Raw genomic sequence first — 18,669 nt, forward strand, 5'->3', positions numbered from 1 at the left:
AAAAAAAAAAAAAAAAAAAAAAAAACAACGGTATTTTCCACAAGCTATTTATAAAAGGGTCAATGTTTCTACAGTCTCACAAAGATTGGATATCACTAATAGATTTTTTTTTTGTCACTTTGATAGGTTAAATATAGAATTTCAATGGTTTATTTTGGCCTTATTTATTAATGAGGTTGAATTTCTTTTCAGATGTGTTCACCATTTATTTTCTTTTTTTCCATAAATAATCTTTGCCTAGTAATCTATTACATAATTTCCATTGCTTTGAGGGAACATCATATATACTATAGATAATCTCTACCTGGAGTATATACTATACATTTTCTCCTAGCTTATTACTGTTTTTTTAGATTTTATTTATGGTGTCTTTCTCCATACTGAAGTTTTAATTTTGTTTAAAAAATATTCACATGATCAGATTTTCAAATCTCTTTATTTTTTCTTTTATGGCTGCTAGGAAGTTCAGAAAAGATCTTCAAATTTTCAAAATTTAAAATGTTCCCTTACATTATATTTTCTCTAATAATTTTGATAATTTTCCTTATTTATAACTTTAATAATTCTGGAATTAACTCCTGTGCATAATGTTGACAATAATTTATTTATTTATTTATTTATTTATTTTTGCAGTTTTTGGCCAGGACTAGGTTTGAACCTGCCACCTCTGGCATATGGGGCCAGTGCCCCACTCCTTTGAGCCATAGGCACTGCCCAATAAAATTTATTTTTTAGTTCTTTTTTTTTGGCCGGGGCCAGGTTTGAACTTGCCACCTCCAATATATGAGGCCCATGCCCTACTCCTTGAGCCACAGGCACTGCCCAATAATAATTTATTTTTTACATTAATGGCTAATCAATTGTCCTAACACTCATTCTCATGAACTTGAAATGTCACTTATTTTATAATAATTTCATATAACTACATTAAGGTAAGTGTAAACTTTTATTCTATTCCAGGTCTACAATATTTATTGCAATGATCTCACAGCAAGCTTTACTATCAAGTACAATAACTACTAGTCTTTAATTTTGAGTTTAAGATTTACATTTATTTTTCCAGCTGAACATTAAAACCCATTGGTCTATTTAAAAATCCAACAAAAATCCAGACTATTAATTGGATTTAATCAGTCAACTAATTGGCTGTCATTTGTACCATGTTGGATATTGACTGCTAATTCTAGAAAGTGGTTTGTGTATTTTTTTTTTTTGAGCTATTTATTCAGGTCTTTTTTGTGTGTCCTTCATTTGAGTTTTTTAGCTTTCTTTATGTAGGTCATACACATTTACTGTTCAGTATAGGCCTAAACCATATATTATATTAAAACTAATTTAATAGTTAAAGCAGTGTCTAAATATATCCCATCCAAAAATTTTTGTTATTAATTTAATTGGTTGAGGTTTTTGTTTTGTAAGGAATAAATTACTTTTTCTAGACTGGGTGCATTGACTTCACAAGGAAATAAGGATTTTAAAAGACTATTAACAACTGTTCTGAAGATATTTCTTTGTATTTTGTTACAGCTTGAGTATCAGTCTTCAATCAGTTTTCTAATAAGCAAAGTGATACATCCCTTGGTCTGCTAGATTAATAAATAAAAAGTCATAAACAAAACTATAATGGAATATGCATCATTTCCTTTGGAGTTTATGAAACTATTTTGCACAATTCCCTAAAGGGCGAGAGAAAAAGTCAAGCAATCTTTGATATGCAATATAAATAATTCCCCAAAGAAATCAGGAGGCCTGTTTTTGTTTATTCTTGCTTTGGGTATGTAAATGTATTCCTTATCTGTGTCCTAACTTTATTCAGAAACATCCATTGCATAAGCCAGAAAATGGCTGTATTTATAAATTAATTTCATCCTTTGTTATCTAAAAAGAGAAGTACGGAAATTGAAATAAAAAGAAAGAAAATACAGACACAAAATTCATCTGAAATAGAAGAATATCCAAATACAAACTTTTAAACACCTGATGCAAATGTTAAAAACAAGGATTAACAAGTATTATTAAAACTGTGTATGCTACATAACGCAAAGTGTGGAAAAAAACATTTAAAATCATATTAAATAATTGATTTTAAAAAACAGTCACATCTTCCTTTCTCTTATTCACAGGTAAATGTCAATTGTGTCATTATCTGCTATTTTACTGTAATAATCATGCTCTGATTGATGTTCTATTAAATCACCCTCAAGCTCAGTAAGCCAGCTACAAAAACTGTTAAAAAGAAAACAGCCGATGCTCCTTACCGACATACAGGACCATTTTTCTCCACCACACAAGTCCCGCCATTTCTGCAGTAGTTTAATGGGCACTCTAAAAAGAAGCATCACAAAGACCACAATTAATTATAAGTATTATTTGCAGGAAAAAGGATATATCACTGTGAGTCACTGCGTTAAATCCAATCTTTGCAAGTAAATTGCTTCCCAGCTGTTAAAAGGAAAAGAATTCTAGAGATCATACTTTTCTATAACCACTAAAATTTGCTCAGTGATCCTTGCTGCCTTGGCTGTGAGTGGTCCTCAAAAGAAGACTTTGAAGATTTATTTTATTCACTGCTTTTGTCTTCAAATTTATTTTTTGCAAGTTTTTTTTTTTTTGCTTCTTTTAAAAAAATCAACATAATTGCACATATGTATGGGGTACATGGTAATGTTTTGATGCATAGAATGTATAGTGATCAGACCAGGGTTAAAAGCATCTTGAACATTTACCATTCCTTGGCATTTTTAACCTACAGTATTCTTCTCCAGGTATTTGAAACTGTAAGATACAGTATATTATGGCTAACTGTGTCATCCTACAGCACTATAGAACACTACAACTTCTCCACTTGATCACGTACAATCTACTCACTTAGAATCGTGCCTGCTTTGTGATTATACTGAAATGTTTTATTTAGTGAAATGTTTCTTTTCTTTAGTTCTACACAAAATCCCCTTATCAGGGCAGGCAAATGCTTCTGCCTGGGTGGCCTTGTCACTGTGTGCATGTGTGTTTCTGACCTCTACCTCCGTGACGAGCATCAGGATAGCTCAGGGGTGTCCCCTGGGCCCAGTCCCATTATTTCAATGCTTGTGTTGCCCCCATGTCTAGTGTGTGTAGCATTGACATGAATTTTCAAGGTGGTTTACTTATAGGTTAAAAGGAAGGTAAATATCTGCACAGACCAACTACTACAAAAGTGATCAGCACTTTTACCATCAGGACCTTGTACCATCAGGACCAAGTCCTGACCAACTGTACTAACACCTGCTGATTTACCTACTCGCATAATTGCCAACTTGCTCTTCCTGGTGTTATGTTATTGACACATAGCAATGCACATGCTTATGGGTTATATTCAGATACCTCCTTTCTTCCATGATGCCATTCCTCTCTCGTTGGGTTCTTGTAACTCCAAACTTGATGGAAATATACACTTTTTATTTTTTTTTTTATTTTTTATTTTTTGAGACAGAGTCTCACTATGTTGCCCTCAGTAGAATGCCATGGCATCACAGCTCACAGCAACCTCCAACTCTTTGGTATAGGTGATTCTCTTACCTCAGCCCCCCACATAGCTGGGACTATAGGCGCCTGACACAAGGCCTGGCTATTTTTTGTTGCAGTTGTCATTGTTGTTTAGCTGGCCTGGGCTGAGTTGGCTTTGAACCTACCACCCTTGGTGTACGTGGTTGGCACTGTAATCACTGTGCTACAGGCACAGAGCCATCTACAGTGACTTTAATTCAACAAATCTGTTGTGAGTGTCTATTAAATGTCTGGCACTGGGCTAGGCACTAGAAATACAAAAAATGAAGAATATGGGCAGCTAAACTTAGCTGTGAAGGCTACTGCCACTGAAGCCAGATTGCTTCAGTTGGAAACTCAGCAACTTATTTGCTGTGTAATATTGAGTAAGATAATTAATCTTTCTGTGCCTCAGGTTTCCCTCTGCAAAACAAGATTAAAAATAATAACTGTGTCATAGGGTACTTGAGAATGTTAGACAGCCAGCTCATGGTATGAGTTTAAGGCACATTGGCTTTAAAAGGCTGTATACACACACAATCAATCCCTCCTCTCATTGACCTACTGGAGGCAAAAAAAGTAAGTAGGGTGTTAAAAAGCAGTATGAAAGTAATCTAATTGGATGGATGTACCAGAGGTGCTGGGAGCACCAAGAGGAACACCTCGGTCACATCTGGAGACTAAGGGGAACTCTTGGAAGAGAGTCAGGAGCCATTTATGGAAAGTGTATCTGCAAAGGTAAACACAGGGGCCCAGAGGCTGAGAAGAGGGTGCTGGGTGTTTGAGGAACTGAAGGCAGGCCTGCCTGATTGGACTGCTACTGGTATGAGAGAGTGTGAGAACAGGTCAGAGACACGTAAGTCCCAGGTTATGGAGGGGCAGCAGAGCCAGAATTTTAGGAAGGGAAACAGTATGTTTTGTGCTTTAGAAAGAGGATTCTAGCTACAGTATATCAAGTCAACAGAAAGACCAACACTCAGATTCAGGAGCCCAGGCAAGAGTCTTTTGTTAATAATCCAGGGAAAAAATAATAATTGCTTGAATATTCGCTAGGGAAGGTTTTTGAGAATTTTAAGAAACATTTAAATGTTAAATTTGAAACTTCTTGGTGATCGTTTGGAAGAGTCAAGAAGGATGTCCGAATTTGTGGCTGGGGGCCACTGGCTAGTTGGGAGTTTCATTGACAGAAACACAGGATTTACAGGAAAGGAAGATTTTTGAAGGAAAAGATGATGCTAAGTTTTAAGTGCACACAGGACACTCAAGAAGTATCCCATGGTCACCAAAATTTGGAGGCCTGAAATTCCCCCAAAGAAATATGAGGTAGATAGAGACTTAGATTTGAAGCCATTCTTCAGGTTTCTTCCTCTGCCTTCTACCCATCATTAATTTTTTAGGTTTCTCCTCAAGTCATTTTGAGATCATTACTTTAGGCGCCAGGAGGTCACACAGATACAGTCCTTGTCTTTATCAGAGTAGACCAACTTGAGCAGAGAGAGGGGAATGATTTACATGGACAAAGAAAGGATGATGATTATGAAGGATAGTCAAACAAAAGAGGAAAACAGACATTTTATGTAGGCATTATGTAGTGAAGTCAAACACTGGAGGAAAGGGTTGTTTGAGAGAGTGGATTGTTAGGCCAGTCATTGCACACTGGGGAGGGGTTGACAGAGCAATCAGCAAAGAGGAAGGCAGGGAAGGAGGGAAGTTACAGTTTGGAGCAAACTTGAAATATATACCGTATGTCTGCTAGCATTTTACAAAAGTTCAGCAGCTGGCTTTCCCAGGGGTGTATTTCCCCTCTTGGTTTTCCCAGTCCTCTTTATTTAACTAATGAGAACAGGGGAGTGGAGTATCACGGGTGGGAGTAAAGAGATACCACCATCACACACAGAGAGCATTCTCAGCTGAATAGAACAAATATGAAATTTCCTACAGAGGCAAGAAATTAGCTCTTTTGACTAACAATAGCCCACCAAGAGCAGAAATAGATACAAGCCTTTTTAGATAAGCTATGTTATCATTATTTTTGGTCTTAAGTATAATTTTAGTTTTCCTCCAATACAGGTTTTGTTTTATTGACACACCAGCAGTATCTGAGATCACAGAATGTCAGAATTCACTACAGTAGAGCACAGCTGCACATTTCATGGGAGGGTCATTAATATTTACTTTGATTGCAGAGAAGAAAAGACAGGCTTGCTTTATATCAGAATGATTCTATGGGAATCAAAATATATAATTTCTCATGTTGGATAGCGAGAGAAAATGGAAAAGACGTAGATGTCAACTGGAACCAGAAGTGAATCCTGGTGAATTGGGAAGATAGAAGAATTTTAGATTACCTCCATGAGAAATTTTTATTAAGTTTCTGCTTTAGACCAGGTTCTTTCCTCATAATATGGAAAGACACAATATAAAGTATTTGCATCCTTTATGTTCAAAACCATTTCGAGCAGAGAGAATAGACAAAGTGAGGAAGATGATGATATGACTAATTATTAATGAAGATGCTGACTTTTTCCAGTAGATAAGTACATCCCTACTTGTGAACTAGGATGCTATGGGATGATATTACGATTAGCACCAGTTCATAGAATCTTTGACTACATCAATGCCCCTCTGGCTTATACCTTCTTCTGTTGGTTATTACTATTGTTTGTTCAGAGGCAAGTACAACTCCCAACTTACTACATAGAAATACCATTCTAGGAAGAATTCATATTCAATCCTATTCTGATGCATCACTTTGGATACATAGGAACACATATAAAAACGAAAGTAATTTTAAGCTTAAATATTAATAATTTGCAACTAGACATTGATTTTTCACCCTCTTAATGGATATAGAGCATGGGGACCTGAGAGGTGTTATATTATGATTCTCTGGAAATGACAACCACATGAACCACATGAACCCTGGTGTTCTTTCTGTGACACCTGGGGACTAGGTACGTAAAGTACAAGATTTACATGTAGAATAGATGAGGCCAGAAAATTAAGTTCACAAACTCATCCTAGAAAAAGTGCTGCATTCCTCATCGCTGAATATCCCTGTGGTCACCAGATGGCCATGGGGAGCACGTCAGAAGAGAGCAGTGAGGTCTGTGGCACTTTTTCTAAGATGAGTTTGCAAACTTAAATTGTCAGACCACTTATGACAACAGCTCTGATGGCCATTCCAGAAAAAGAGTTCCAAAACTGCTTTTAAAGGTGGATACCAGGCACTGGTGCACAAGTATTTTAAGTAATATATACTTCCTTATAGGATTATAGGGAAGAGAAAATGGAGTTTTGGGGTAATATTTCTGTACCAGGGAATGGTACTGGTCTCATTCATCTCTCTCTATTTGGGGAAAGTTTTTAGAATTGCCTCTGAAATCTAATTCCACTACCATCACCCTTTCCAGCTTCACTGCCTTCTTTTCCTCTTGTCATAACAGCCATAATCAACATCATCACTTAACAAAGACCTGGTGTAGGTCAAGAACTGTCCTAAGAATTTTAACTTCACTTAAGCCTTACAATATTATGTGTTATATACTCTAATTATGCTCATTTTTTCAGAGGTGAAAACATAATGGTGGTTAACATGATGTGCTTGAGTTAATAGCAAAGAAGCATCTGAACTAGAACTAAATCCAACTCGAAAGCCTGTTATTCTAAAAATATTAAATGATTTACTGTTTAGCTCTGAATTTCTATGTAGTTCTTGATATTGTGGGCTCATGAATCCTTTTGGATCAGGGCATCTATGCACTGTCATGCATGAATATGCATGGATGTGAGAATCTGAATGGAGTCTGAAGAGATACACTGATTCTAGGAATCATACAGAAGATTTTGTGCAGCAAACCAATTCCCCAGAGAGTGAGATTGTTCTCTTTCTCTTGAAATCTCAGCACAGCGACTATAGGAGATATAAGTTGGTACCATATGGGACTGCAAACTAATACAACCTTTTTGGAAGGAAGTATGGAGAATCTTCAAAGAACTCCAATTAAACCTCTCATTTGATCCTGCAATCCCATTATTGGGCATCTACCCAGAAGGAAAAAAAAATCATTTTATCATAAGGACATTTATATTAGGCTATCTATTGCAGCTCAATTTACCAGGATGTGGAAACAACCTAAATGCCCACCAACCCAGGAATGGATTTACAAACTGCAGTCTGTGTATACCAGGGAATACTATTCAGCCATTAAAAAAGATGGAGACGTACATGTTTTGTGATAACCTAAACAGAGTTGGAACTCATTCTTTTTACTGTGTTTCCCCCAAAATAAGACACTGTCTTATATTTATTTTTTTCTCAAGAGGACACACTAGGGCTTATTTCCAGGGGATGTCTTATTTTTATTCAGTATAATACAACAATCTACATTTATTCAAATACAGTTAAGTCATCTTCTTCTGGAACCTGACAGGGGAGCTGACCTTGTTGGTGGGGTTGGCGCTAGTGATGCGTGAACTCCTTTCCCCTAACAGTTTGCACGTGCGCAATAGGATGCCTGCGACCATGGTTACCACTTGTGTACCTGTGCAAGTGTGAACAGCTTGGAGAAAGGAGCTGTGGCACATAAGAGGTATTCCAGTCTTTCTTACCACTCCACACTAAAATGCATGGCATGGCTATGCAGATATGCTACATAGCCACACCCATTACTAGGTCTTATTATTGGGGTAGGGCTTATATTTAACAAATGCATAGAGATCCTGCTAGGGCTTATTTTTGGGGTAGGTCTTATTTTCAGGGAAACACAGTAGTAAAGCTGCACAAGAATGGAGAAGCAAGAATTCAATGCAGTCAATTCTAATATGAAGGCAGTAGAAGATCTAATATATACCCACATAAGTGGAAAAACTGAAATCAATTCAAGGTCGGGGGCAGGGGAACCAAGAAGTGTAGAGAGGGAAGGCGGGGGTGGGACGGGGGGTCATGGTGTATAGCACACCTGTTGGGGGTGGGACACAACTATAAGAGGGGCTTTACCTAACAAATGCAAACAGTGTAACCTAATACTTTGTGCCCTCAAAGAACCTGAAACAATAAAAAAAAATTGGTATCATAGAAGCAGAGAGCAGAACAGTTCTTACCAGAGATATGGGACAGAGCTTGGTTAGCAGGTACTAAGTTACCATGAACAAGAGGAATATCTCCTAGTGTTCTACTGCAGAGTAGGGTGACTGGTTAATAGTATGGTACTGTACATACAAACTAGCCAGGACAGCAGCCTTTGAATGTTCTTACCACAAAGAGATGATAAGTACATGAGGTGGTGGATTTGGTAACTACCCTGATTGGACCACCATGCCACCAATGGACATGTAACAAAACGTCAGATTCTACCCCCTGAATATGTACAAAGTGTCAATTAAAAATTTTTTTTAAATGGATAAAAGGAACTTGAAATAGCTTCATACAACTCCCTGAGAAGTTTTTGTGCTCGTGTTTGGTTTTTAGCCTTTCTGAAACTTCAGCAAACGACATCATCATCATCACCATTGTCAGTAGGCATTACAGGCATTACTATCTTCATGCCCTATCCTATAATTTTTTATTTTTACTGCCTTCCCCAATTCTCCTTCAAATGGGTGATTGTCATAATTAGAGCATCAGCTTCGCTTCTACTGCTGCAAAGAAAACACTTTCACTTTAAATTCAGTCAGACAAATTCTGATCACTAATTTCCTGTTGTGTAAGCAAACAAGACTCAACAATAATATGTTCTTCTAACACAGTATAACCGAGGAATGGACAGGACTCACTGGAATAAACTCATCCTGCAACCCTTAAGCGGTGCGTGAGCTGGGTGTCCTGTTAATGACTTACACCTCGAGGTAAGTGAGACCAGGTGCTTGCCATCTGCTCTGTGACCACTGTGGGAATTACTGGATGCCCTAAGGTTTGGGCTTATAAAAGTCTGTGAGATGATGACCTTAAAAGAATGTTAAGTTTGGAAATAAATAGGGATGTGTAATGTGTACTGACAAATTTTTAGCATGGATGAGGCTTACAGGGATTCTTAAAAGCAGAAGACGGATGTTATCATATTTGATTGATAAGCCCAAAATGCATGCAAATTTACATACAGAAAACATAACACAATATGGATTTCAGTTCTGGAAAGCCCATTTCTTTTACTCTAGCTATGTCAATTTGACCTACACTGCTTTGTAAGTAAACTGTAATGAATGGGTGACTAAGAGAGCCACGAAAACGTACCCCACCGTGTTAGCTACCGCTTGTCCACCACGTGGTATATGATAAGCCTGGCCCCATTTTTAATCCTTAAACATGTCAACACAGAGAATAAATCATAACATGTTCTAATACATTTCTGCCAATATGCGGCCATCCCCCAAACCATCTTACCCTTATATAAATAAATTTGGATACTAGACATAAATAATATGTCTTAATTGTTTCAAAGGATGGAACTATCTCATGAATAGTTTTCTTAATCTTTATAAAGAGAGTAACAACATTTCCCTTTGGGTATCTTAACCTGAAGTATAAGAGTGCCTAATGGAAAAATAATGACAAAGAGAACTCATCTTTGCATAGTTTATGGGGCCAGATCTGCTCACTTCTTAATTTCCTTTTGTACTTACAAAATTCAGCTTTATATGACTTTCAGCAATATCAAAAATAAGACTTTTTTGTACTACAATTTGATTATTATTATCATCATGCTTTTATCACTTATCTCAATGTTCTCCTCTCTTGAAATATATATACACAAAGAGTATATATATTCTCACCTATTTAGATTCAAAATATTTCCAATTTACTTAGAAAATCTGATTGAATATATCTTTTATCATTAATTTATATTATCTTTTAGTTGTGACAGAATTATATGGTCCCAACTATCCTTATTTCATATGTGGCCTGTATGAAATAAAAATTCAATTACTTAGAAAAGATGTTAACAATGGACTGCGATGAATTAGAGAAGTTTAAAGCAGTTTTGATAAAAGTATAATCATAGATTTACATTATCGGCTTTCATACTATATTCATGCTTCAGGGTCAGAAGAAAGAAAAATGTTTAAAAGTCAATCCAGAGCTTAATAAATTTACTTTTAAATCCATGACTAGCTCATGCAAATAAGAAGCTCTTATAAAGCCATGGGGAAAAAAAGACTACATGTTTTAAAAATTAATTACATTAGATTATATAGGGTTTCCTTATTATAGAAGCCAAGCAATTTTCAGAGAAGAGATTACTAAATGCTAATAATGTTAAATTATATTATGTTACATTAAAATAACATGTTTTATTTTTCTCTATTTATTGAACAAACATGAACTCATTATATTACAGGTTTATAAACTTTTTTTATGAATGTAGCAATTAAAGCCAACATTCTTCCTGCCTCCAAGGTGACATAGAAATTTAATTATTACACGCTTGGCATCACTGAGAATCTCAATTTTTTAAATTTTTTATTATACATGGGTTAAGTTACTGATTCATACTGCAAAGAGTTTTTTTGTTTGTTTGTTTTTTGAGACAGAGTCTTACTTTGTCACCCTCTGTAGAGTGCCTGGCATCACAGCCCACAGTAACCTCAGTCTCTTCTGTTTAAGCGATTCTCTTGCCTTAGCTGCTCAAGTAGCTGGGACCATAGGTCCCCACCACAACACTCAGCTATTTTTAGAGACAGGGTCTCACTCTTGCTCATGCTGGTCTTGAGCTCCTGAACTCAGGCAATCCACCTGCCAGGCCCCCCAGAGTGCTAGGATTACAGGTGTAAGCCACTGCACCCGGCCTCACAAATAACACTTGAATGGAAGTGGAGTACCTGAGCAGCTGGACTCATCGAGCTGGAGGTCCACGCAGTCAACGGAACCATCGCAGCGCTGGGGAGCTGGGACACAGCTCTCAGAGGAAGGACACAGCAGTGCTCCATTAGAACAGCTCTTATTGGCTAAAAAACAGAATGAACATCATAGTTGAAAGCATGTCTTCTTTTTTCTCCAATACATTTCTAATAATGAAATAAGAAGACAGTTTATTGTGTTAACCTTTATTTTTCTCCAGTTCTATATTTTAGAAGATTTATCGACTTAAAATGTCCTGCCAAAAGTTGTAGGTGGAATCATTTCCTGAAAGTGCACTCTTTTGCACTGAGTTGTGTTCCCCACCATGTTCATGCATTGAAGCCCTCACCCACAATAAGACTGCTTTTAGAGCTTTTACAAAGGGAATGAGGGTTAAGAGAGGTCATCAAGCTAAGGCCTTAATCCAGTATGACTAAAGGCCTAGAAGGGAGTGACATCAGCACGGCACTTGCATAGAGAGTCTGTGTGAGGGAGGACACAGTGAGAAGATGGCCATCTGTAACCCAGAAAGAGGCCTGGATCTTGGACTTCTAGACTCCATAACAGTGAGACAACACATGTCTGTTGTTTAAACCACCTGATTTGTGGCATGTGGTTATGGCAGCCCGTTGTGAGCAGCACAGGCTTTATGTAATATGCAATTAAATACATTGTATGTACTCAGAGCCTGGATTTATTTCAGAAGAAGAGTCAACTTTGACTTCAAGGCAGATGCTTCTGCATCTCCACTGCTCCATTAATGTTTCCCCTATTACAAGTGATCAAACAGACTGCAACTTGTTGAAGTTCATCAGCTTCCATGAGGGGCATAAACCACGAGAGATCACTGGGTGCCTGCTAGACCTGCATGGTGATGTAGGTCACTGACACTTCGACCCTACATCCGGGAGGGATTTTAGTAATTCTACAGTCTCTTGTTGGGGGCCACATGTAGAGCTTGATCTGACTTCAAGAGACAAGTAGATTAATAGGATGGGGGTCTATTGCTCATGAGACTGTGGTTGTTTCAGAAAAATGTGTTTATTGGTACCTGTCAAAAGTACTGGCAACTATTCAGTGGCTATCTCGTAGTCCAGCAAAGGACTCTACCACCTTCCTTGAATAAGAATCTTGACGAATTCAATTATAAATGTTTTGTCCATGGGAAGTTTGGTTCTTAGTCCTGGGACTGTATTCTTGTATTCTGGTCTGATATGTGTTTTCTGGTTTTCTGAAGACACTGGTTTTCATCTATGATGTTGGTTGACGTTTATTTTGTCTTTGAACATTTTTTATGGGATAGCTCATTTATCTAGTATTGTTATATTTGTGGAGCAGAGGGAACGTGTCAAAGCATGAAGTCACTGCACTAATTTGTAGAAAGTCTGGATAGATTTCAAAAGCACTCAATAATAATGATCCTGAGCTGTACTTCTCTTCTAATCCTGCTCCTCTGAGTCCCAGAGTTTAGCAGAGATATGTTGAAGGCATCAGTGGACGATCAGAGCTGTCTGCCATTTAACCCAGGTTCAGAAAGAACAGCTCTGTTTGCATCTGATGTATTTAAGGGTATGGTATACCATTTCTTATTTTAAAAGTTTACTCCAAAAACTGCTACTAAAAGTTAAAAAGACTCTGGGAGCCATGGCTCAGGCCTGTAACCACAGTCTAAGAGGCCAAGGCAGGTGGATTGGCTGAGCTCAGGAGTTAGACATCAGCTTGACCAAGAGCCAGACCCTGTCTCTACTAAAAATGGCCAGGTGGGTGTCTGTAGTCTCAGCTACTTAAGAGGCTGAGAATCTCTTGAGCCCAAGAGTTTGAGATTGCTATGAGCTATGACACTATAGCACTCTACCCAGGGCACAGAGTGAGAGTCTCTCTCAAACAGAAAAAAATGTTAAAAAGCATTGGTCTGAAAAATTCCTTGCAAAAGAATAAAGACAATTAAGTCACGACTTTGCAGAGTAAATTGACAATTTCGAAAACTCAGGAATATATATCCCCAAGTGTAGGTCTTGTACAGATATTGTCAGTTCTACCCTAAATTATTCCTCCCTTCAAGCCTAACTGTGGGTTGGAAGGAACTGTTTATTTGAGGTATCATAGGCTATTGACACATTCAGCTTTGAGAACTGCCCCTCAAAATATATATTAAAGTTGGACATAAACAGTGGTGTTTTTAACAATCTGTATCTTCATCAACCAAAAATGCTAGCTTGAAAAATTTAAGCAATACTCTTATTTGAGAATTTTTTCTTAAGGCATTAGACTATCAATTCACAGTAATGAACTTTGTTGAGCTTCCATAGCATAGAAGACTCTGCACTAAGAACTCAGAGTGGAGGGTTCAGGAGAGAAATTTTAACGATGAGTGACCAGAATCTATACAACAGTGACCATAAGGAAACAATAAAGGAGTGATTAATGGTTCAAAGTAACAGTGAAAGAAATTGCTTCAGGTCGCTGGCAAAGCCCTGCTATAGATAAGTATTACAAAAAGAAGAATTTGTGAGCACAGGGAGATCTACAAAGGCTGGAAGCAGGACTAGAGTCTTGAAATATATTTAAACTTGCATTATTTTTAGAGAAAAGCCAGTTAGCAGAGTGGGGAAAAAAAGCTGATAGATGGAAGATCAGTAAGTCACATATTGGAACAGTGAGTACAGCAGGTTGTCTTTAACTAGGAAGTTTAGGTAGGGAGGTGAGGCAGATAAAATCTAGGAAAAAAATAAGACTGGAATTAGATAACAGAAATGACTCAGTTTCCAGGAGAAGGCTGATCTTCAGCTTTTACAAAGGGTTAAATCATTTCAGGCTTACGTAGACAAGTTAAATTATGTTGCAAACCAACTAAACGAAGAAATAGAATAATCGTTCAACTCTTGTAAGAAAAATAGATATTTGTTAAAAATAAATATGTATATACAGGCACACCTTGGTGATATGGTAGGTACAGTTCCAAAAAAGTGAACATTGCATTAACTCAGATCACATCAGATTTTGTTTCCCAGTTAATATAACAGTTATGCTTATACGTACCGTAGTTTATTAACTGTGCAATGGTATAATATCTCACAAAACAATGCATATACCTTAATTAAAAAATACTTCATTGCTAAATATACGACTGATTATCTGAGTCTTTAGAAAGTCACAATCTTTGCTGGTGAAGCGTCTTTTCTTGACGCTGATGGCTCTCACTGCTGAGGGTGGTGGTTACTCAAGAATCATGTGACTGTGGCAATTTATGAAAATTGGATAAAAATGAAGTCTGCCACATCGATGACTCTTCTTTCATAAAAGACTTCTCCGTAGCAGGCAATGCTGTTTCATAGCATTATACTCACAGTAGAACTTCTTTCCAAATTGAAGTGAATCCTCTTAAACGCTGCTACTGCTTTATTAACTGAGTTTATTCTAACTCCTCTGTTGTCATTTCAGCAATGTTCACAGCAGGAGCAGATTCCGTATCAAGAAACCACTTTCTTTGCTCATCCTTAAGAAGCTCAAGTTTGATCATGAGGTTGCAACATTCAGTCACATTTCAGGCTCTAGTTCTTAAATTCTACTTCTTCTGCTAATTCTACTTTCCACCACATCTGCAGTGTCTTCCTCCTCTGAAGTCCTGAACCCCTCAAAGTCAACCATGAGGGGTGGAATCAACTTCTTCCAAACCTTTCTTAATACTGATTGCATTTTGACTTCGTCCCATCACTCATGAATGATCATAATGACATCTGGAGTGGTAGATACTTTCCAGAATGTTGTCAATTTACTTTGCCCGGTTCTAACACAGAAATCACTGTTTATGGCAGCTATAGGCTTACAAAATATATTTCTTACATAATAAAATTTGATAGTTGAAATTACTCCTTGATCCACAGAATGGATGTTGTGTCAGGCAACAAAACAACATTGATCTCCCTCTGTATTTTCTCCAGAGCTCTTGGGTGGCCAGGTACATTGCTGAAGAACATTGATATTTTGAAAGGAGTCTTGAGATCTACTGAAAACAAAGTAGAGCAGTAGATCTCAAGGGTAGGTTTAAAATATTTAATAAACTCTGCTGTAGGCAAATGTGCTGTCATCCAGGTTTCATTACATTTATAGAGCACAAGCAGAATACATTTAGCATAATTCCTAAGGGTCTTAGGATTTTCAAAATGGCTTTTAGGTAAATGAGCATTGCTTTTACCTTATAATACAGGGTGTCCCAAAAGTCACCCCTGATGTTGCCATATGTGTGGGAAATGAGAACTTGAAGCTCTAGGTACCTTTATACCAAACTGTTTACAAAATATTCTCTGTGGGTCGGCCGCCTCTTTGTAAAATTTTGTAATTAATTATTTCATAAATAAAGGTGCAGTGGGCTGTAATTTCACAATTTTTCTGTGTATGGTGACAGTGAAGGTAACTTTGGAGACGCCATATGTAAACACCAGCTATATTATCCCTTAACAAAAGTCAGCCCGTTCTTTGAAATCTGAAGTCACCATTGACTTTTCCTTTCTAGCTATGAAAATCCAAATGGCATCTTTGTCCAAGATAAGGCTGTCTTGTCTACATTGTTTAGGCATCTTTATCAATAATCTTAGCTAGATCTTCCCAATAACTTGCTGCAGCCTTTATGTAAGCACTTACAGCTTCAATGTGAAGTTACAGAGCTGGCTTCCTTCCTTAAACTGCTAGCTTCTGACTTTTCTTCTTCAGCTTCCAGCTTCATCGCCTCTCTCAGCCTTCACAAAACTGAAGAGAATCCAGGGCCTTGCTCTGGATTAGGCTTTGGCTCAAGAGAATATTTTATGGCTGTTTTGACCTTCCATCCACACCACTAAAACTTTCTCCATGTCAACATTAGGCTGTTTCATTTTCTTATCATTCCTATGTCCAGGAGAACAGCACTTTTGATTTCCCTGAAGAACTTTCCCTTTGCATTCAGAACTTGACTAACTTTTTGGTGCAAGGGACCTAGCTTGCAGCCTAGCCCAGCTTTTTGCATGCCTTTCTCTCTAAGCTGAACTATTTCCAGTGTAGGATTTAGAGTTGGCGATCTGGGGTTCTTCCTTTCAGTGCAACACTTACAGGCTATCGTAGAATGATTACTGGCTTAATTTTCATAGTGTTGTACCTGAGAGAATAGACAGGCCTGAGGAGAATGAGAGAGACAGGGGATAGTCAGTTGGTGGAGCAGTCAGAACCCACAGGATGTCGGTCAAATTCACTGCCATGCCTGGGTGCATTTCATGTGCCTCCAAACAATTACAACAATAACATCGAAGATCGCCAATCACAGAGCACCATAAACACATAATAATAAAAGGTTTGAACTATTTTGAGAATTACCAAATGGGACAGAGACATGAAGTGACCACATGTTTTTGGAAAAAGTAATACTGACAGTCTTGCCTGACACATGGTTGCCATTTCAACTTGTAAAAAGCACAATCTATGTGAAGTACCTAAAGCAATTTGCAATAAATTGAAATATGCCTGTATATACATATATCTATATAGCCATGTGTATATCTGTGTGTACATATATGTATATACACACATCTTTTTGTGTGGAAACTTTTTTTTTTTTTAGAGACAGAGTCTCACTCTGTCATCCTCAGTGGAGTGCAGTGGTATCACAGCTCACAGCAACCTCCAGCTCTTGGGCTTAGGCAATTCTCCTGCCTCAGCCTCACAAGTAGCCGGGACCACAGGTTCCTGCCACAATGCCCAGCCATTTTTTTTGTTGTTGTTGCAGTGTGGCCAGGGCCAGGTTTGAACCCACCACCCTCGGTATATGAGGCCAAAGCCCTGCTCACTGAGTCACAGGTGGTTTTTCATTGCAAAAGGCTGAGGGATCCTATGTAAGTTGTAAGTTTCTAAACAATACAGTGTTAAGATACTTATACAAAGGTAGCAGATACTGGTCATCTACTTGTAAAGTTTGTATTTTGAACATTTCTACTAATGGAAATACTAATTCATCTGTATTTCTTAACCCAGTTTTCAATGTGACAGATGATTTTCAAGTTGTCTGTATAATGAAGAACTCTAAACTGCAGGTGGTATAAGTCTACAACATTGGCACAAATAGTGCTGAATCACATATACAGCTAAGAAAATAAATGGTTTCAATATAAAAAGTTTTACTTTCTCCATTTTATTAGAAAGTTAATCAATTAGATAAGTAAACACTGAACTTTTGCTTTATGAAATTTGAGAAGAAAACAATGTTTTGTGTGGTGTCTAAAATAATATAACATAGTTAATGGATATTTATCAATTTCCTTTAGAAGTAGGTAGGGAATAATTTATGAATACTATGAATATTTATTTGTTGGCATCCATAAAACAAAGTAAATTATACTGAATTCAGGAATATTTTCCCTCCTTTATTTATACATATACAACAAAGAGAATTTCTAAAATTAGTCCAAAGTGTCTCTATATAAAATTTATAGGTAACATTTTCATGGACAATATCTATTTTTTGCTATATTCTCTTTCAGACTCATGTGGGTTTTGTTTGTTTGTTGAGACAGAGTCTCTGTCACCCTGGGTAGAGTGCCATGGTGTCAGAGGTCATAGCTACCTCAAACTCTTGGGCTCAAGAGATCCTCTTGCCTTAGCCTCCTGAGCAGCTGGGACTAGAGGCATGTGCCACTTAGCCCATCAAGTTTTTCTATTTTTAATACAGATGGGGTCTCACTTTTGCTCAGGCTATTCTCGAACTTTTGAGCTCAAGGTATCCTCCTACTTCAGCCTCCCAGAGAGCTAGGGTTACAGACATGAGCTATCACACCTGTCCCCAGACTTATGTTTTAATATCTATAAAACATCTACTCCTTTTTAAACCAAAATAGGCTAAGTAGCATAGGGTATTTTATGCTTTTTAGTTCATTCATTTTGCTACATCATACTTTAAAAAATAATCATGAATGTTTCATTGGACTTACTCCTTGAAGGCAAAATTCTCTTTACAGATTATAGTTGCTATGTGAGAAATATATACAAAAGTAAAGTATGGAGGACTAGGAATGTGTATGCATTTTCTATTTAAAGAAAAACTACTCTCTGCAGCTGTTCAATATTTTTAACAGCAAAGGAACTATGGTGTTGGGCTGTGAGTATGAAGGCTACAACTCATTCAGGGTACACACATGACTAACACAGAGCAGAGTGGATAGTAATTCCATTTTTGATTGAAGTCCAAGTGCCACCCTTACTTATGACAATATCTTAGCAGTTTAAATAATTTTCGATTAAACAAAAAATAATTTAATGGGAAAAGGATAATAACTTATTATGTGTGC

The 18,669-nt window shown here is 37.3% G+C and overlaps 1 protein-coding gene across 1 annotated transcript in view; it reads right to left on the minus strand.

Moving 5' to 3' along the window:
* Window positions 1-18,669, minus strand: part of MALRD1 (MAM and LDL receptor class A domain containing 1) — a 514,668-nt gene that overhangs the window by 78,088 nt on the left and 417,911 nt on the right. The window contains exons 35-36 of the mRNA XM_012803304.1: window positions 11,344-11,469; window positions 2,259-2,325 (exon numbers count right to left, since the gene is read on the minus strand). Coding sequence (XP_012658758.1) covers window positions 2,259-2,325; window positions 11,344-11,469 — 193 coding nt within the window. The remainder of the gene's footprint in view (window positions 1-2,258; window positions 2,326-11,343; window positions 11,470-18,669) is intronic.

This window comes from Otolemur garnettii, unplaced genomic scaffold, assembly GCF_000181295.1.
Source record: "Otolemur garnettii isolate 467f Iridium unplaced genomic scaffold, OtoGar3 scaffold00019, whole genome shotgun sequence".
Classification (NCBI taxonomy): Eukaryota; Metazoa; Chordata; class Mammalia; order Primates; family Galagidae; genus Otolemur; species Otolemur garnettii.